The sequence below is a fragment of the Durio zibethinus genome, chromosome 22 (assembly GCF_047325235.1).
Source record: "Durio zibethinus cultivar Kanyao isolate XHJ-2024 chromosome 22, ASM4732523v1, whole genome shotgun sequence".
NCBI lineage: Eukaryota > Viridiplantae > Streptophyta > Magnoliopsida > Malvales > Malvaceae > Durio > Durio zibethinus.
Window position 1 is genome coordinate 21817807 of NC_143183.1, and position 20708 is coordinate 21838514.

A 20708-nucleotide genomic window follows, 5' to 3' on the forward strand; every position below is an offset into this window, starting at 1 on the left:
TGATGAAATTATTTTGTTGTAATTGAAAATAAGATTGCATTATCGACAAAAATTTAGAATGAAAACTATAAAAGAGTCGAAGACTTTGGCTTAATTCACAAGTATGAATTCAAAGTATGAAACTAATTTTTTGATTTTTATGAAAAAGCTGAATCTAATATAAATAGAGAAAAAACCAATGAAATTTTTGTTTAATGTAAATCTGATAATTTAAAATACGATACGATGATACGATATAAATATGATACGAAAATAAGACACAAATATGACACGACTTAAAATTATAACAATAATTATATATGAGTTTAATAAATTAAAAAAGTTATATTTTATATTTTTTTATTAATACGAATTATAATATGTAATTTTTGTGTAAAACACGATATGAATATATAAATTTTAATATTTTATATGACATGAATACATGAATCGTCACATCTATTTTGATCATAGAAAAAAAAGGCGTGAAATTTTGAAGCTTCAAGTTTAAATTATGTGAATTTAATTCATTTTTTGTTCGATTACTCAATTATATGTTGATTTGTTAGTTAATTTGTGTACTGATATCATTTGTTGATTTTTATATGTGATATTTGAATATGATTATAATTCATTTTGTACATGTAATTTCGTAAAAATAAATAAAAAAAAATTCATAAAATTCATAACAAATTAGTATTTAGAACGTTAAAAGTGTTTACATTGATATAGAAGTACAAATTTTTTCATGCTGGAAAAGAATTTGCACATTTATTATTTTTATATATACGTTAATTTAACTTTCTTAGAATAGGGGGAAAAAAAAAAAGAAGAGAAAAAGAAAGAGATCATCTTGAAATATGTTGAGCAAAACCAATCTTTTAATATTAGTGCCCGCAGTATTAATTAATTAATTAATTTGGGGTGTTTCCAGCTTCATCAGCATTGCTACTATCCCGTAACCAACAAAGTACCTTGTCTGAATCATCCCATAATTCCCATTGATCATCACCAGCAGAATATTCCCAATGAAGCCATTCCTGATCATCAAACCCTGAATTCCCTGGTGATGAAGAGTTACACATCTGCCATTTCTCATCAGGAATATTTGCATTTGAGTTCCAGATGCCATAGCTTTCTCTTTCTTGATCATCATTTTCAGCGCCATTTTGGACACCATTAACCCTGTCCTGATCAGTTATAATAACCCTGACCCCATTTTCTCCATTTGTGGTTGTCAAGCCTGCACGGTTCCCACTTGGATCCACACCTTGATCACTTTGCAGAATACTGCTAAGACGATTTATTTCATTGTCTAGCCACTCATATGGTCCCAGTACCTGATCAGTTTCTCCCTCGCTGCAGCCGTAAATTTCAACTGCAATTCTAGAGCTTTCTTCACCCGAACTTAATGCTATTCCTGTGCTTTGCCTCTGATCGTCATAATTGCTTGCTGGCATCGCATTGCTGTGGATGCAAGAGCCATGCATTCCAAGGTTTCTTCTACCCTCGTTATCAAGTTGCAAATATGTCAACTCTTTTCTGTTCTGGGTTTCTCCCCCTGCAGGATTACTTTCTGGGGCTGCGTGATCATCAAACGCCTCATTTGGGTTAGCAGTCTTAGGAATACCTAGTGACATCAATGCTAACTTGTGTCTTTTCATGGCTGATCGGCTGGTTCTACCCCTTCTTGGCATGCCCTCTCCTGCTGTTGTTACAACATTAATGTCACTTGGTTTGTTTTCTTTTATTGTCTTGGTGAAACTGTAAATTTTTCGGCTTAAATGGGAGTTCCAGTAATTCTTAATCTCATTGTCAGTTCGTCCGGGTAATTGTGCAGCAATCAAAGACCACCTAAAAAAAACCAATCATCAATGTCTAGAGAGATTAAGAAACAATATCTTAGTTAAGAATAAAAAAAAATGATTCATTTAAATGATGAAGTTTAATTACCAAATTACATCAGCTTCCATAATTTCTTTGGAGTAATATGATATTTATCACAAAAAGAAAAAAAAAAAAAAGGATCTCATTCTTCATTTAAAGGTTCTTCTTGTTTTTGATGAAAAGTTAATGATAAAGGAAAGGATGACACTAACAAAGCACCGGAAAATTTTGACCTTGTCAAACCAAAGCTGGCATTACATTTCAATATGGGTGAACAATCTCCTTTTTAAAGGAGAAAAGAAGGAATTTTTTTATTGGCCAAGAAAAGAAGGAATTGATTTAGTTAGTGTAGCTATGTAGTTTTATATAACTATCCTTAATAAATGATTTCAAATAAATTTATATAGAGACTGCATCTAATATCCAAGATATTATTCATTTTAATTTAAAATTTTCGTAATTTTATCTCATAAAATATCTCATTAATTTAAATTTATATCTCATCATATATATCATATCACATTATCACATTGTTTCCATTTGAGATTGGAAGCATTGCAATTTAATATTCATATCATAATATTAATAAATCTTTTCTTTATATTTAGACTATGATCTCTTTGTACCAAAAAAAAAAAAAAAGAAAATAATAAAACTGCATGCCTGAAGTTTGAAGGAGATTGTTATACATATATATATATATATATGACTCACTGAAGTTAAGAAGCTGGATTTCTTCAAGCATACAGTTCCTGACATATGATATATTATATATATATGGTTTGGCTTGGTTCATGTTTCAGCTGGTAATTTTTTCCGTAATAACTAAACCTTAAGGGCTTTTTAACATCAAAATTAATCACCAAAGTTCAGGGACTGACAAATCCTTTAGAAAAAATTATCGTAGTCAATTTTGGAAATTATGCCAGCTTATGATGTTGACAAGACTATATTATCTATGCTAAGAAAATTAACTAGGCTTCAGTCACAAATTTGCATATAAAATTTTTTTATTTTGTTTTCAAATTCAACCATGCATGCAATATAGTTATTTAAAGAACTACTCAATCTAAAATTTTGATTGTTCAAAATTAACAAATTTAAACCTTAGAAGGTATAAACAAATTAAGTATATAATCCACTTACTAGTGATGAAATTAAAATATTCAAAATTTTAACTTAAAGTTTCAGATTCAAGTCTCATCACTCAAGGATTTAGATTAATTATTAAGTTGCATCATATGTGGATTTGATCTTTTCTTTTTTGTTGAATTTGTATAATTATATGTTGGTTTGTTAGTTGATTTGTTTGTGTGAATTAATTCAATAATTTTTTATTTTGATGTACTATTTAATTATAATTGTAATTTTACTTAATAGGTGAAAATTTCAAAATGGCTTATAAGATTGTAACAAGTTGCACACTCTTAGGCACCAAATTCTTGAGACTTCATTTAGTAAAAAGTTTTTTAAAAATTTTTTTTGCAAAAAAAAAAAGAAATGAAAATCAAAGATAATTAATAACGAAAAGGAAAAGTATCTACTTAATCGAAGTCTTAACAAATCATTTTCTTTTGCCCTCAAAAAGAAAAAAAAAAAACATTTATGGGAAAAATGAAAGGATGTATCATATGCAAGGTTGTTCTTCAAAATTAAATTCTAAAGCCATTTTTTTTGTAAACAGCTAGAGATATTTCTGGATTTTGTTCGATCTTAATTCTTTTTTCAAACGATTTTAAGGGTATCAACTCAAATAAAAAACCTTAATAATATAGTAACAATGGAGTTTGTCAATGTGATGTTTAAGAGTGAAAAGAAATTAATTAAAAGAAGGGAAAAAAAATGTCTACCTATTCCCGAAAGCACTATGCAACTTGACAATGGTTTCTTCCTCTTGAGGAGTGATGTTCCCTCTCTTCAAACCAGACCTCAAATAGTTTATCCATCTCAGCCTGCAACTCTTCCCACACCTCAACAAACCTTAAAAAAAAAAAAAAAAAAAACTATTTCGTAAACACAATTATTCTTCATTTGATTGTATATATGAAGTCTGTGTATATATATATATATATATATATATATATATATATATGTATGTATGTATGTATACCTGCATGTTTGGGCAATGATCTCCAGGATCCTTCCCCATTGGCTTGAATGTAGTTTGTTAATATTTCATCTTCTTCTGCTGTCCATCTTCCCCTCTTCAACCCTACTTTCTCACAACATGGAGATCTCCCCATTTCTCTCCTTACCCTTCACATTCACTCCCCAAAGGCCTTTGAACAAGAGCACGAGAGAGGGAGAGAAGAAGCTGGTGCTTAATAGCTAGAGTTTGAACGTACAGAAAGAGGTTAAATAGGAGAGAGAGAGAGAGATGATGGGCAGTTGGTAGAGAAAATCGTTTGCTGATTTTGTTGCTTAACAGAGATTATTTGCGTAGGATGATTTATTTAATTTATTAAAGCTGTTTTTTTTTTTATAAAATTTGTTGATTATAAAGGCAAATTTTTAAGGAAGTTCACGAGTATGAAATATATGTACTTTGGTCATTAAAAATTTGGTAGAGCCAAACAGTAACAAATGAAGGGAAATGAATTGTTGAAACTCTTGAATGGTGCAGGAAACTCCACGAGTCCCGTTCACTTTTCCCCTTTTTAAGCTTTTTTTTTTCTTTTTTTTTTGTTACTTTGGGAAATTTTCATTTCCTGAAACAGATGGCTATTAAGTGACGAGCGGCAACTTAATTTACAGGTTGATCTAGATATAGATCTATGTTTCAACTTTCAACCGAGGGTGGGTGTCCTTTGTCCTGTCAAGCGCTCAAGAGGAGTACAAAAGGTGTATTAATCTTATATCAGGTAGAAAAAGGAAGATTATTTAGTATATAAATATTGATATTATACACCTTGATTTTATAAAAAAAAAAAATAATCACGTGATAAATGATATAAAAATTATTTTTTATTTATCTGATTTTATGTCAAACATTATAATTTAAGAGGTAAACAACGTGAATTAATTTAATCATTTAATAACATATAAAGTTAAGATGTGATAATTGATCATTTAATAAAGTATTAAAATATGATATGATGATAAAAATTATAACAACGTCAAACATTTTAAAAAAAATGATAATTATGATGAAAACATGTGAGATTAAATGAAAAAAATATCATATCGATTGTTAAAAAAATAAATAAAATACATTAATCTTATATCACATAAAAAATTATTAAATATATAAACATGGTCACTGTACATTCTAATAAATCAGTTTTGCCAATGTATCGGCATGTAGCGTCCTTGATTAGGCAAGCAAAATGTTCGCAGCCTTGGGGTTTGGAGTTGAGGGCTGAGGGCAGGGGACTGTTTACGCCCTATAAAAGCAGTGGGAGTAAAAAGTGCAGTCAATTCAGTTGTTAGGAAAGTTATGGGAGACTAATGTAACCGTCTTTTTTTGTAATAATTGAATTTGTCGGGGATTTTGTGTATATATTTGGGTTAAAACTCAAATCTCTTGTCAGATAGTTAAAAGTAATCGAGTCGAATCGAATAGATAAAATAAAAAATTTAAATTTAATTTATAATTTAAGATTTGATATTTGATTTGAATTTAATCGAGTTTTATTTTTTAAATTTGAATTTGATTTGTAATTAAATTCGAGTTACTCGATTAATATGTAAAAATAAGTTCGATTCATATACTCGACAAGAGTTCGATTATTTATGTTCAAACTTGGATTCGAAATATTTTATTAATTAAAATATAAAAATATATTTAAATATAAAAACTCGATTAAGCTTACGAACTACTCAAGATGAATATAAAAATACTCGAATTCAGCTCGATCGATAAGTCGAGTTACTCGAGCTCGATTCGATAATAATCGAATCGAATTCGAGTTTTCTTCAATCCGAATAATTTATGAATATTAATGTATCATTTACATCTCTAATCAACACTATTAATTTGATTTTATGTATAGACTAATTTTCCCAATCAAACATGGATCTCCCTGTCAATCATGGCATTTTATAGTAATTAAAGACATATTTAGCTACCAAACAGCTGTTTATGTCTTGTTTAGCATAATGATCATGACACCGATAATTATATAATTTACATATGCATAAAGTATTCCTCAATCAATATATCTCCCATGGTGCCATAATATATTCCTCGAGACATGCAAAAAAAAAAAAAAAATTTCACACTTAAAAATTTTGTGCCGATAAAATCGATTCAAGTTGATATGTATTATCATTAAAATAAAAAAAAATTTAATAATAAATTTAAAATTTAATTCAAATAATTTATATAATTTTTTTTAAATAATTAATAAGTTTAAAATTTAAATATTAATATTTATAATATTACTATGTAATAATAGAGAAACCATATAAAATTATTACTATATAAAGTTATCTAATTCAGGTTGGTGGATTTATTTCATATTCAACAGAATTGAAAGATTACCTTATATCCATTAATATATATATATAATATAAAAATTTATATTTTATGTACTATTGAATTAACAAATAAGATGATAATAATTTATTAATAAAATAAATAATATAATAATAATATTTTATTAATAAATAAATTTTTTAAAAAAAATTTAATTTTTGCATATTTACATTAATGATTGATAGTTACTTATTAATAAAATATTATTATCTAATTTATTAATAATATATAAAATTTATATATTAATCATATTTTAAATATAAACTCTGTATAAAATAATACTAATAGTTAACCGATAACTATTTCTTCAACAGCTTGCTTTTTTCATTTCTTTCCATCCAATGGAGTAATTATTATATGATCATGGGTGGTTGGCACCTCGTTAATGGCGGTCAGTGTCATTACCTAATGCTCTTGCTTTGATGGGCCTATATATGTTTTTTCACCCTCCATTACTCCATTGGCATTATAGCTATGGAAAATATGTATTTAAAAAAAAAATTGAATCGGTAAGGGATTGAATTTTGATTATTAAAATTAAAAATGTATCATTTTATCAACAATCATGTATAGTTAAATAAAATTTAGATTTGATGATTCTTAGTTCAGTAAAAAATTTATATATTTATATTATATTTTATATAAAAATGATATATTATAATTTATATCAACATGAAAATATAAATTATATATTTTTTATTAAATTTATATATAATTATTATTAAAGTTTTAAATAATATTATGTTTATATATTTTATATTATTATATTATATTTTAAAATTTCGAGATACAATTCATCTAATGGTTTTTGGTTCTGAAATTGATGCAAACAATTTATATCATTTCTATTAAAGCCGACGAATTTATTATCGGTACGGAAGAGAACTTCATTGCATGAAATATTTTTGTAAAAAAAAAAAAAAAAGAAAGAAAGAAAATCCTTGCAGAGAATTTATAAAAGTTTGGAGTATATTCTAATTCAAGGAATCCTACCACTTTTATTACTACAAAGATTTTTATTTTCCTTAATATAATAATAATTTATTAAATTGATTATAATATTTTGTTTATGAATTAATTAAGTTACTCATTATCAATTAGTAAATCCCACTTTTAAATTTATCCAATAATTATATATTATATAAAAAAATAAAAATATTTTTATACAAAAATGATGAAACAATTAATGTAAGATTAAAATCTGATTAATAGATACGTTTAAACACTGGCGTTGACACTTGTTGAAATTAATTAAATTGGTATTTAAAAAAAAATAAATTTCGTTTACATAATATCAGTTACATAATGGGAGTTTGGCAGTCAGAAGGGGAATGTTGATGAGTTATCAACGTCGGGGGTGACAAGATGTTGTTTTTGGGACAGGTTAGGAAGCCTTGAGAGAGAGTGGTCCACAATCCAGATGAAGGAAAGAGATGGCAATTAAAAGTGATCACGGCGAATTTATAGCCTGCGTCCTTTTCCTTAAAAGCCTCTCTTTATTTGCTCAACAACCCCCCCCAATGCCAATTGTAAGACATGGCTTTTTCTGCCATGAATATGATCAGAAAGCATGGCAAATCAGGTTACCATTGATGAATTTTGCAATGATTCTTTTACATGTTGGCATTTACCGTTCATTTTTCCTCCAACTATGGAAGTTACGTCTTTTTTTGGTAATATGAATAAGAATGTCCATTGGACAATTTAAGGATGCACTTTCTTGCTTCAATAATGGAATTAAATCAAGTTGATAAACCATTAGTTTTAAACTCAACTTGATTTGAAAATTCAAACTCGATAACATTTTATTTTTCTTATGCTTAAGTTCAGCCTAGATTTAATTAAATCGCTCAAACTCGATTAATAAGTTTAATTAGACTCAATAAAATTATATATCATTGTTAAACATTATATTTCTATCATTCACTTATTTATTTATATATATATTAAATATATTAAAAAATAAAAATTTGATTAAACATTAAACTCTATCGTAACAATTTTATGATTACCTGATGAATTTGAAGATGAAAAGAAAAAAAAATAAAAAATAAAATCGCTATCAATCTTTTTTAATTAAGTACGATTAGTTACCTATTAAAACATATTTTTTTAATAAAATCTTAAAATTAATTACAATTTATTAAAAAGATAATTTTATGTTTGTGAAATAATCTGAGTTTAGAAGTTGGTTACGCATGAAAAAAGATTAACATACCTACAACATCCGTTTAAAAATGTACAAATTAATTATGTGTTATCCATTGATTTTAATAAAAATAATCTTATTTTTTGTGTTTGAAAATAGTTTTCTTGACTTTTTTCGTTTATTGGAATTTTTTTTATTAAATTTATTTATTTATTATTATTTCATTTTTATTCAATAAAAATAAATTGGAACCATTTTATTAAAATAATTTTAAAAATATTTCAGTACGTTAGTAACATTAGAAGAACTCTTTCTCACCTAAAGATTTTTTGGGCATCGCTTCTAGAAATACTTTAAAATCTTATCTTCAGTGACTTGGATTTGCTTTTAATAAAAAAAACTACATTGTACATGTAATGCAAATGATAATATGTTGATGCACATATTTTATTTTATTTTAAAAAATTTTATTATTATTTTTATTTATTGTTATTGTTTTAGAGAAAAACAAAAATTTTTATTACATTGAAGGTTTTTTATAAATATTCTAATATATTTGTAATATTTAAAAAAATATTCTCACCTAAACATTTCGTAAAGCATCATTTTTAGAGTACTTTTAGAATCTCATCATAGGATAAATTTTTTTTTCTCATTTTTTATCTCTTTATTGTTAACAAATTAGTTAATTTTTACTTACTACTTTATAGCCAAAAAAAGAAAGAAAATTTTTATTATATTGAAAACATTTTATAAATACTCAAATACAATTGATAGTATTTAAAATAATCTTCTCATCTAAAGATTTCATACGTATAATTACTTGGAATACCTTTAAATATCATTGTTGGATAAAAATTTTCTTTTCTTACAATTTTACTAATTTTTTTTATTTTTAATTTTAAAAATTCAGCAAAGGTTAGGAATCATAGCCATTAATTATTAATTATTATTATTTTTGTATCATTACTTTATAAAGTTTATTCCAAATTTTAACAAGATTATAAAAAATTTTAACTATGTATTTCATTATTTATTTATTTTGTTCTTTATTAATATTATAAAAACAAAAAAATTTTATTCTAGTAAATTTAAACATTTTAACATGTATAAATACTAATAATAAAATTTAAAATATTAAAAATAATAAAAAAAATCCAAAAACAAATTTTTTTACCTAAATCGGATCAGTCAACGATTCAGTCAACGTTAATCTAGATGGGCCAATCAGTAGTAATCTAGATCGATCAATGGTTCAACTAGACCAGTCAACAGTTGAGAGGTACTGGGTCACAGGGTTGAGTGCACGGATTTCGAGTTAGATCTTGGTTGACGCGTAAGTTTTTTGAATCCTAAACGATATCTTTTTGGTCTTGACAGTAATTATAAGAGCTTAATTTTTTTTAATTTAATTTCCTTCTTCCCTCTCTCTCTTTCCCGGACTCTCTCTCTAACTTTAGTTGACCGTCGCTACTCTCAAAATTTAACATCGATGCATTGTGTCATCCATCGATTGTCGTCGTCATCTGCCAATCGTCGATTGTTGAAAAACCCATAAACTTCAAAAAATCTTCATTTCAACCCTTTAAATTCATATCCGAACTTAATTTTGTGTGAAACGATCTCAAACTATGTAGATTGAGGCCCAAGTTACAGCTAAAGGTTTTTTTGTGTTTTTTTTTAAAGGCCCTAAAATTCTCGTTACTAAAGATTGAGTTTCTTTATGTTTGTGTTTTTTTTTTTTAAATTTTTTTGTTTGGTATTCTTGGGTTTTTTTAACAAAGATTTTCTTAGAGCTAGCAAGATTTTTTGATATGGTATAAGCCTTTAGTTCGGTCTTCTCTCAGGAGCAACTAAGAGGTCAAGTTGCGATGAAGTCAATTTAATTCCTCTTTCCATCCTAAGGAAAATAAAGTAAGAGTTCCATTGGTGAGGATGTATTTTTTTAGATAAAAAAGTACGTTTTGAGCCTAGAAAAGATAGCCCTGATAGGTGGATCGAAGCTACTTCATAAGTGATATATGTCTTACGAGGTAAAGCATTTGAAGAGGAGGCGACGCGACCCACGGCGACTATGTTATTTTCTTTGCTTAGGATTCCACTAGTAATAGAATAAAAGTCTTATTTATTTATATTCAATCTTACAATAATCCGATCATTCCTTCCCCGAAACTGGGGTTCTTATACCAATTAAAAGCTTTCTCGCTAAGGGACTTAGAGAACTCTTTGAGGCAGAGGTTGGTATCCGAGGCATAAGGGCCGAGAGGAGAAGTTTTTTTTCGATGGCTTCCATTTTTTCCTCTTCTTTTATAGCTTTATTTATAGAGCCAGATTAGAATCAAAATCTTAAATTTTCTAAGAGTTTGCTCAACTTTGACTGTCTAGAGTTAAGGTTGCTGTTAGGACTATCGGTGACTGTTAAAATGGTGATCACCTAGCTATTGGTAGTGCAATTGCTAGCGACTAGAAGAAAATGTGCCAAAAAAGAAAAAAAAAGTGTTTACAAACTCAAATATTAAATTATTCAAATCTCACTAATTACTTAGAATACGATCGTTAAACATTACATTTCTATCATTCACTCATTTATATATATTCAATATATTAAAAAGTAAAAATTTGATTGGACTTTCATTCTAGGTATTAAATTATTCAAAAATTTCTAATTACTTGAATAACTCAAACTTAATCAAATCCAAATAACTCATGATTAATTTAACTGTTTACATGCTTAATCAATACGATGCATTTCAGATTTTACTGTCCAAATTCTTCCTATAAAAAACCAAATTGGGAAACAATGTAATAATTAATCTGTCACTAAACCTTTCCTTTACAAAACAGGTCTTAATAAGTTAATATACAGTACAAAGCGAGCAAGGAATGAGTGAATGTAATTCTTAGAACATGATTGAAAAAAAAAAAAAGGGGTATGCTCTATTTGTACGATGATTCTCGTAAGTTGAATTTACGAGATCCACGTCAGAAAAACAATTATTTAATAGGGATACTTCATTTCTTTTCCATGGAAAAAAGTTTCCCAGCAATACTTCATCAGGGTCCGTTGAGACATCGAATCTCACCGGAGATCAACAACATCAAACTTTATCTTGGGGTTCATAAAGACATGAGAGCAATGCTCATAGATTGGGGTTCCATCTAAAGGCTCCTCGTGGGGATGGAATCCTCGTTGCTGACAATTACGAATAACGGACACACCGCCTGGGTCAGACAGATGAAAGATACCATGCGGGCTGCGATAGAATGCAACATTTATTAACATGCAAAAGTGAGCAAAAGTAGATAATAACAATATTTAACCTTCTAACTTTTAATCATTTTCAACATCATCAGTATAGAGACTTGCATCTAAGATATTATCTGTTTTAACCCGAAAATCTTACAATTTTGAAAGGCATCTCACAAATTTGGATTTAAATTTTTTCTTATATATCATAACAGATTTTCAAAATCTTTCGATGTGGGATTGGAATGTCACAATCAATTGTGCAGATAAATTAGTCGTTTAAGACATGAGAATAATCCAATGAAAATCTAAAGACAGAATACGCTTCTGCATATGGAGCAAGGAAAAACATCTCTTTCACACCCTTCAGTGAAAAACAAAAAAGGTTTTTCCTTATTCTCATGCAGAAAGTTATATCTTCATCTCATTTTCTTTTGGTAGATGTATTCCTTTCTATCATAAGGTTGAAATACTAGTACATAATTACTAACTACAAGTATCCTGGTAGTGCAATATGCAAATAATAGGAAAGAATTGTCTATCTGTGATAGATTTGCTTTTTACGAGTATAATGTTAGTCTTATTTCATTGGATTCAATGCCATGATCATTGGGAGGAAAATGAGAATCTACCTGGATGTATCAGTTGGGGCCATAACAATTGCAATTGCTTCTGGTAACATAATCTAAAAAAATGCCCCAGAAAAAAAAAATTTTGTCAGAGAAATGTATAATATGTAATTTATATCTTGAAGGAGACAGGAAATGAATGGCAATATGCAGTAAGACCGAAGCACACTATAAGACAGGGTATATATAACAAGTGCTTGTTCTTTTACCTGATATGAGTAATGAGTGTGAAGATCAACCGACGACATGAAACAAGTCTGAGTTGGGTGTGTCTGAAAATCAAAGTAAGAATTGCATAGCATGAAGACTTATTAGAAGAGTAAAATCAGTAGCCTACAGAACGCACTAAGATGTTCAGAAATCAACATACAAGATTCTCACTACCTAACACATAGTCTAAAACAAATTTCTAGTCAAATACATAGGTTACTCAAACATAAATCCTGCTTCATGAAGGAGATCGAGGGAAGTAATGCATGTATAATACCATGCAATACTAACCAAAGGAAGAAAAATAAAAAAATATTAGATGAGATTGTATAGCAAAATTATAAGTGAAAAAAAAGACCTCAAAGAATCATGAACTTCACAAAACTATAAGTAAATCAAAGTGCTATGGAAAAGATAATGCCCTACATAAGTGCAAAACCCAACAAAAGGATAGAAGCAATGTCTTCTGGATACAAATTGCTACGATACTTCCACGTACCCAACCAATTATACACTAGAACCTTTCTTATATCTCCAAGTGCACATTACACATGAGAATTAGGTAAAGTTCAAGCTACCAAGGGAAGCTTCATAAACCACAAAATCCCCAGTTGACTTCAGAATAACAAGTTTGTGTGTGTGTGTATAATAATGGGATAATATAGCAATGATAACAGCAGTGCAAAACAGAATATATGATAAAGAACTGTGAGCTTTTGCCAAACTCATCAAATGTATTCACTAACAAGAAAACATAAAGAGGAAAAGGAAACGTAATCACAGATATATCCATGGGAAACTCAAGGCTTCTGAACTTACATGAATCCACCCCAGAGGAAAAAGAGATAATTTATCTTGAACTTCAAAAATTTCTTCTTCATTTAATGTTGAACACTGAATATAAAAAAAAAAAAATGTATCAATTCAATAGTACTAAAGCACATGGAAACAAGCAAATTGCCAGAATGAACCTTAAAAGTGGTTAGCTCTTTTTCGTACAAGTAACATTAGTTCGCAGAAGCACAAAAAATTAGATTAGAAAGAATAATATATCATACCAAATCTGAGGTTGACTCCTGCTTTGGGATTATAAGCGTGGTGATGTGGAAAACCCTGTTTTTCTACAGCCACAAAATTAAAACTATAAACAACCTTCTGCAGCAACTTTGAAGCTCCTACTTCCTAATTCTTTTAAACAAAAACTTATCAACATAAAAACCTATAATTTTCTCACCAATGATCCAGCTAGAACACCACATGTTTCCAAATTCTTTTCAGTATTTGCCTGAGCCAGTCGTAAGAAATCCTCCATCATTCGTGCTGGCTGCAGAATAAGTCAACAAATCAAATATAAATCAATCTAGAAGGCCAAAATCTGATAATCGTCCAATTCCACCAAGCAACAGAGAAGAAGAATTGATACAGGAGACATACAACATGTAAATGTTGATATGAATTAGGGTTTGGCATTCCATCTTGAGAAGGCTTTGCTGGACCAGGTCTTGGATCGGCAACTTTTGATGGAGGAATTGGACTAAAGTCCTGCTGCACTTGAGCAAGAACAGGAGGAGGAGAAGGTTGTTTGATACCAACAAACTGGAAAGGATCCTCACTTGCTTCATTAATCAAAGGGGGACACGACTCTTCAGCAGAATGTAACCATCGACCATCATCTAAGGAGAGCACTGACTCCATAGCAGAAGCAACACCTCCTGGATCAACATCTTTTACAGCCAAAGGACCATATTGTCCAGCCTGATTCAGGCTATAACAAATTGCGACACCAAATAGACAAATGTTAAAGCAGCCATATTATAGCAACACAAACTAGAAGTCTCAGCACATATTTTCTTTTAATATTTTCAGAATATCTAAGGTTAAAGGACATTATCATGGGTAGGAAAAGTATCCATGTCAGGTAAAAGAAGAATGATAAGACTTTTTGGAAGTCCTACCCCGAGTTTTCAGCAGGTACCAAATCCATATTGCTAGGATACTGAACCTGTATTACACAGAAGAATCAATTATTTGACGCAGGTTTTGCAGTTCAGCATGCAAAAAAAAAGACTATACAATGACTAGGGAAAGAAGGCAAGGATGGAGATATAACAGACAGGGGTTTACCTTTATCTCTGCACTTGGTCCACGCCACTGGCCTTGAAGACCGTTAGGGCCTAGAAATGAGTGTCTAGAAAGAGTTTCCTTATTTGGAAGAGGTATATTAAAAGACCTGAATATATCCAGGAATATTAGTACATGTCAGCCTCCGAGAAAAAGTTTTGAACTAATTCTTATTTTCTAATACTTTCAATCTTCAATGAGGAGCTAGGCGGACAAACACAAATGAATATGACATTGAACAAAGAGCAGAAATAAAACATATGGAATTGTATGCATGGCCATGATTTTCACCTCAATTAACTCCCTTTCTCTAGATACCTGATAAAAGTACAAAGTTGAATTTTAATGAATCCCACTCATACATCTGCTGATTTTCAGATTGAAAACATGCGGCTTAGAGATTAATGATTCAAATCATAATGTATCATTAACAAGAAGAAAAAAAAAAGCCTCACAACTTGTGGAACTGCTTGTCAACTTGATTACGATCATTGTTATACTTCCATGAAGGCTGAACTGCCACGTTGGCAGGCTGCATCCAAATAAAAAGGAAAAGCAGAGCTATAATATTGGACATTCAATTCAAAAAATGCAAGCAAAAAACAAGAAAACAAATTGGACAACCATACATATCAATAATTACATAATCAAATCCCATTTCCTCCACCAATTATAAATGGTTTACTACCTTCTTAATATCCAAGCTCATATTATACCCTTTATTTACTGAAGGCCAATCTAAAGGTGACATCTTCTCCAAGCCGTAGGAACTGATTTCATGTCCATCAAGTTCAATTAATTGAGCCCCTGCATGAGCTTTATTTAGTTCTTCAACTCTCTGGTGAACCTCTGGTTTCAAAGATTCAAGCTCATCAAGTACAGCTAAAAGTCTCTACAAAAAAGAAACATTACAATCAAAACATCATCAAATACCATACAAGTGGACTCACATCATAGAGCACCAAGTACAACAATTAAAACTCACCTTCCTATATACCAACTTTTCTCTCAGAAGCAAAACCTGGTAATCTCGATGGAAAGGTATTGTCTCCGACACCAAACTGATCCAAAAATAAATTCACAAATAAGCTTACTCAAATTAATTTAGCATAATGAATTCAATCAAAATTAAGCTTTACTCACCTTGAATATCTAAGTAGTATTATGTACAAATCTACTATATTCTTTTCGCCTCCGTAAATGCTTGCCTGAAATTTTCAAAAATTACATAAAAAAACCCTCTAAATATACCTAATTTTTCAAGCTAGTAGAAACATACCAAGATTTCGCTAGGCCATGTTCCAAACGAAGCTGATAAGCACTTAAATTACTAGAATTTTCAAATATTACGACAATTAATTAGCATAAATAAGCTAATCTAAGCATTAAAATTACGAATTCAACAGTAATTAGAACTTCAAAAAGTCATGATTAAAACTGAGATTAAGCTAAACTTAAACGATCATAAATTCGTAATTATAAAGAAAAGAGTAACATTAGGAGGAGAATTCCAAAGAGAACCTGTTTGAGGAGATTATCGGCGATTCTATAATAATAGCGGAGAGGAATTCGATTATCGACTTCGACTCTACGAGCCATCGTGTTCACGTCGATCTTCATCATGTTCCTCTATTTCTTTTTCAATTTAGGTTGATTTTATTTGCTGTCTTGTTCGCCGATGAAATGCCGTTTTCTTCCGATTCTGATCGGAGATCAGAATAGCTTGAACGTGCGAGCTAAGGAATTGAAAAGAGAAGAAAACTCCGTCGTTTTGGGATTTACGGGAGCTCCTCTTTGATTTATTTGTCGACATGGTAAGTGCGGGAGAGCTTTTATTCTATACCGTCGTTAGCACTTGAGATTTTTCTATGTAAGGGAAGCCAATCACTTTATGACACCTATTTTTATAGTATAGTTTCTCTATTTAATTATGTAGTTAGAAATATAATAATTATCTAAAAAAAAATTATAAATTTTATTTAAGGCAAATTTATGGTTTTTTAGTAAAATAATTAATTTGGAGCTTAATTATGTATCTCATAATATATTTGTGAGTGAAAAATCACAAACTCAAATTTTAAAAACAGTTTTTATCAAAGATGTAAAGAAAATATTATAAACTTTCATCCCAACTCTCACGAAGTAAGGAGTTTTGTGCATCAAAATTTGCTTTTTTATAATAAATTTGGACGTTCGTTTAGACAAAAAAAAAAAAAAAAGAATTTTTTGTCTCCAATAAAAAAGTAGCCTCATTTTGATTTATAAAAGTAGGGCAGTCCAATGGTTGACACTGGTTTGATCAAACAGAAGTTTGATGAATATGAAGACAAGAACAACTACATTACACTTGGAGACCAAAAATGAGAAACAAATTGATGTGGTTGAGGCTGTGGGCTAGCAATTATTTTGCTAAGTCATGGCTAGATGTTAGCAGGGTGGCATAGAGAAGCTCATTCCAGTAGTCAGGAACACCAGGGAGACACCAGTGGCTGCAATCTCGGAACATGTCGGGTTCTCAGGATCTCCAGCGGTCGATAAATCGAAGGATGCCCATCTTTTCTATAGGCTGTTATCTTGGTTATGTTGAGATAAAATACTAGTGTTTTCATTTCTGCTATTACAGATTCCAGGATGCTCATCATCCATGGATATGGTGCAAGACTTGTCTCATTTGCTATAGGTTCTGTTTCACCATGGCAATGCCCACCAGTATCCCACTGCCCTTTCCCGATATGCCAAAGAGTACAAGAGAGCCAATTACTATTACTAGGCCTTTTTTTTCTTTCACCTGAAATGAGAAGCTGAGTATCCGGCGAAGAAGACCCTGGTTCGGTTTCTATCAATGTTAGCATCAACCCATTGTGCCCATGTTCTCAATGCCTTTGTAAGTGCTTCTTTTATTTCTAATCTGTTATAGACATGGCTGCCTTCCTGGAAGTAATTTTTGTTGCTATTAACACCAATGCCTATCAGAAATTTTGTGGTTATTCAGAAACTAATGGAGAAAAAAATGGCAGCAGATTTTACCCTTTGTTGGTTTTCTGGTGAGTCAACCAATGACCAGTGTTGAAGACAATTATATCAGCATTGCTGTACTTAGAACCCTGGATCATGTCAAGTCTCACTGTCTCTCTTTTCGTCCCACTTTTATCAGTGGTTTTCCATTCTTGGACAAGGATTGAGAATAGAAGCCTTGAGTCCTCAACTCACTCCTATTGGAAACTGAAAAGGTTCTTCTCTTATCTTTCAATGATTCTCCCACTGCACAGACCAAAGACTCCCACATGTTCCTATTCAAAGAATCACTAACGAAACCTGTTTCTTCCCTCTCAATATTTCCAACATTTTCCTCCCATCAAACCTACACAATTCGACAACCATAAGAACCAACAAATTTGTAGAAACTAGAAAGGATTAGTTTTCTATGAATCTTGAAGAGAGCTCTCAATTTTAGACCTTGGAATTTGACAATCGAACGGCTTTCATCGATATCTAACGTAACTGAAACCTACAAACCATTTTTGAAGCAGTTAAAAGAATCATCAATATAGGGACAAGACCCTGGTAGGTAAACAGGGTCAGAATCATCCTAGACCCAATTACCATTGAAGATAACACAAGAACTAAGGTCTTTTATCAAATAATTTCCATCTTTTACGGAATTCCCAGGAGTTCTTTCGACTGTGGTAACAGAAGAAAGAGTACAGTTACTTCGAGAGTCAGAGACGAGGAAAGTGTTGGACGAAGAAACGAAAGTGAATGAAGAAATGTAGTCTGCAGCATAGCGAAGGCGAGTTGCCAAGGCTGAGGCTAATGCGGTTGATGAACGCTCGGTGAGTGATGATGAAAGGAAAAAGAGAGAAAGAATCAGCCAGGAAATGTAGAAACTATCGGTCCCTGATCGAGAGAGAAGGCACGGGTCGGTTCTTGAAAGTTGCATCAAACTAGAGATCGTGTTCTTGAAAGACGCCATTAGGGCTAAAGAACTAAAGATAAGAGATCCACTACTGGAAAAATGGAGGGAGAGGTAGTTTTAAGTTCTAACCATGGCCTTTGATAAAAAAGAGATTAAAAGGGTACTTTAATAGGCCCTTTATCTTCGAGTCTGAACTGAATTTGTAAAATAAATTTGTAACTTGGTGAATAATTGATTTTTAAGGCATCAAATTTCTTGTTCATTCCAGAATCATTGCTGGCTATCAGGTTTTATTGTCATAGATTCCAAGTTTACTGCTGCATGGTTCACACCAAGGCCAATCTTTATAGTTTCGTTAACCCCATAGAAGCATAGACAGACCACTATTACAGGTAATAATAACCTTTTTGTCCACTCAGCAAGGCTCTTTTTCAAGATTCCTGTCGACCATATTCGGTTACAATGGCAAAATCATACTGCTTTCGGAATGAAAACAGTAAACAAAGTTGTAAATATCTTACAATCAAACAAAGTTGTATATATATTATATGATGCTCGGTAAACTACTGTCATGTTTTATTGCCCTCATTTTGAAACAGAGAAATTCAAAGTTGTGAAAGTAAATCCTACAGAGTGACTCCGGATTCGGATAATTAAACATGTCATAGGTAATAGAGTGACTGAGTGAGTCCAATAATCATCAACCCTAATAAAATGTGAGTGGCCGCCTTGTTTGCACTGCTCTCAGCTTGAATGTGTTCTGCCACATTAAAATTACCTACACAAACAGAGGAACAGATTATGGAATTTGATGGAAAACCAAACGGAACAATATTTCTACAAACTTGATTTCGGAAACTACCTCTTTCACGACCATAGCCACATCCTGCCTGGATTGTGTCTCTAATATCCTGAATCGTGGCCTTATTGTAGAACAGGAAATTTATCATGATGCCTTCTATACAGTTGAGCACAAGGTGTGTCTCTGACAGGCAAGGTCCATTGCAATATGTATCAGCGTAGTCAGGGGGAACATCTAGGTTTCCAGTTGCAGTCAATCGGTAAGATTCTTCACAGCTGCTATAAATCTGAAAGTTACCCAAATGTAAACAAAGAAAACAATTCCTATAAGATATTCTTACTCAGACCTCACAAAATATTACTAGGAAAGGAGATATCAGATTATCATGTGACAAATGTTAAGCCTGTTTAACCATGGATATGCATGTCCAAAGACTTTGCTTACATATTTATCATTGAAACATAGCAATGCCTTGGCAACAATTTCAGCTGGATCACCGACTACAGCACCCGTTTGAGGCACACCTTCATCCGCCTTCCCTGTCAAGGATTGCGGCAAAGGATTAATACGCTTCAAGAATGAATGAATAGCTAGGAGAAAAGTTCATGTTTCTTTGTCAGATACCTGAGTAGAAGCAGAAAATAGACATGCACACCATAGTTAGAGCTAAAACCCATAATTTGACTGTAGACAAGACTGCCATTTCAGAAGCTTACAGACAGTTTGAACTAATAATAGTGGAAGGATGAATTGGGGCTAATTATATAGTAATTGTATGTGAACAACCTTAGAAATACGATGGTCAGTTGTCTGATGCAAATTTTCAGCCTCAGCACGAAACATAAACCGGTTTCTGTTGAAACAGTGCAACAAATGAACCTTCCCAAAGCCAGTGTCATTTATGTACTCTAGTTCTGTTGGCAGTGGCCTAGAAACAATTGAATAGAACAATTTTTCTGATACAAAGTATGGATTAAAGTGAGTTTGGCAAAATTTGGTTGGAAAAAGGATAGCATTTTGCTTGTTTCCATTGTTTTGGGTAAACTTTGGAGAAATGACAGACTTTCGTAGGAATGGAGCAGATGGAGTGGAAGTCACCAACTTTTACCAGCTGACCAGTGACATAAATCAAACCTAAAAACGTATAGCATTCTGATACTTCTAGTGCAAGTCGAGGTTTCGTTTCATTATAGGGCAAAATTAATGGTTTAATTTATGGGCAAACAAAACTCCTAGAAAAAAAAAATCAATACCATCAGGGCAACATAATAGCATTTGCAGCACTCTGGCT

At 31.0% G+C, this 20708-nt stretch overlaps 3 protein-coding genes and 1 pseudogene across 4 annotated transcripts; all 4 read right to left on the bottom strand.

Moving 5' to 3' along the window:
* Window positions 1-800: 800 nt before the first annotated feature.
* LOC111307172 (transcription factor MYB111-like) lies at window positions 801-4136 on the bottom strand. The gene is made up of 3 exons (XM_022905188.2): window positions 3977-4136; window positions 3717-3846; window positions 801-1833 (listed from the first exon to the last, which is right to left on the bottom strand). Exons 1-3 carry the CDS (start codon window positions 4107-4109, stop codon window positions 894-896), a joined length of 1203 nt encoding a protein of 400 aa, XP_022760923.1. The 5' UTR covers window positions 4110-4136; the 3' UTR covers window positions 801-893.
* Window positions 4137-11282: 7146 nt separating this feature from the next.
* LOC111306905 (AMSH-like ubiquitin thioesterase 3) lies at window positions 11283-16472 on the bottom strand. 2 transcript variants are annotated; one of them, XM_022904906.2, is made up of 14 exons: window positions 16221-16472; window positions 15843-15907; window positions 15685-15760; window positions 15388-15591; window positions 15155-15231; window positions 14703-14808; window positions 14534-14580; window positions 14013-14343; window positions 13813-13902; window positions 13637-13699; window positions 13398-13472; window positions 12578-12640; window positions 12372-12424; window positions 11283-11746 (listed from the first exon to the last, which is right to left on the bottom strand). In XM_022904906.2, the coding sequence occupies exons 1-14, from the start codon at window positions 16320-16322 to the stop codon at window positions 11572-11574; spliced, it is 1527 nt and encodes a 508-aa protein (XP_022760641.2). In that variant the 5' UTR covers window positions 16323-16472; the 3' UTR covers window positions 11283-11571. The 2 variants fall into 2 exon arrangements, with proteins under 2 accessions (XP_022760641.2, XP_022760642.2); XM_022904907.2 differs by lacking the exon at window positions 13637-13699.
* A 581-nt stretch (window positions 16473-17053) lies between these two features.
* LOC111307508 (protein trichome birefringence-like 4) lies at window positions 17054-19005 on the bottom strand (annotated as a pseudogene).
* Window positions 19006-19130: 125 nt separating this feature from the next.
* Window positions 19131-20510, bottom strand: LOC111306908 (uncharacterized). The gene is made up of 4 exons (XM_089752003.1): window positions 20042-20510; window positions 19862-19956; window positions 19478-19703; window positions 19131-19393 (listed from the first exon to the last, which is right to left on the bottom strand). The coding sequence occupies exons 1-4, from the start codon at window positions 20118-20120 to the stop codon at window positions 19278-19280; spliced, it is 516 nt and encodes a 171-aa protein (XP_089608129.1). The 5' UTR covers window positions 20121-20510; the 3' UTR covers window positions 19131-19277.
* Window positions 20511-20708: the final 198 nt, after the last annotated feature.

What these genes read in the sequence shown, in the direction of transcription:
- LOC111307172 (XM_022905188.2), bottom strand. Translation starts at nt 4,109, where the DNA reads ATGGGGAGATCTCCATGTTGTGAGAAAGTAGGGTTGAAGAGGGGAAGA. An exon ending in ATCATTGCCCAAACATGCAG is followed by an intron (nt 3,847 to 3,976) that starts GTATACATACAT and finishes TTTTTTTTTAAG; the next exon opens with GTTTGTTGAGGTGTGGGAAG. An exon ending in CATAGTGCTTTCGGGAATAG is followed by an intron (nt 1,834 to 3,716) that starts GTAGACATTTTT and finishes GGTTTTTTTTAG; the next exon opens with GTGGTCTTTGATTGCTGCAC.
- LOC111306905 (XM_022904906.2), bottom strand. Translation starts at nt 16,322, where the DNA reads ATGATGAAGATCGACGTGAACACGATGGCTCGTAGAGTCGAAGTCGAT. An exon ending in TGAGCTTGGATATTAAGAAG is followed by an intron (nt 15,232 to 15,387) that starts GTAGTAAACCAT and finishes ATTTGGATGCAG; the next exon opens with CCTGCCAACGTGGCAGTTCA. An exon ending in GTACCTGCTGAAAACTCGGG is followed by an intron (nt 14,344 to 14,533) that starts GTAGGACTTCCA and finishes AATTTGTTATAG; the next exon opens with CCTGAATCAGGCTGGACAAT.
- LOC111306908 (XM_089752003.1), bottom strand. Translation starts at nt 20,120, where the DNA reads ATGGCAGTCTTGTCTACAGTCAAATTATGGGTTTTAGCTCTAACTATG. An exon ending in TATGTTTCAATGATAAATAT is followed by an intron (nt 19,704 to 19,861) that starts GTAAGCAAAGTC and finishes GGTAACTTTCAG; the next exon opens with ATTTATAGCAGCTGTGAAGA. An exon ending in TGGCTATGGTCGTGAAAGAG is followed by an intron (nt 19,394 to 19,477) that starts GTAGTTTCCGAA and finishes CTGTTTGTGTAG; the next exon opens with GTAATTTTAATGTGGCAGAA.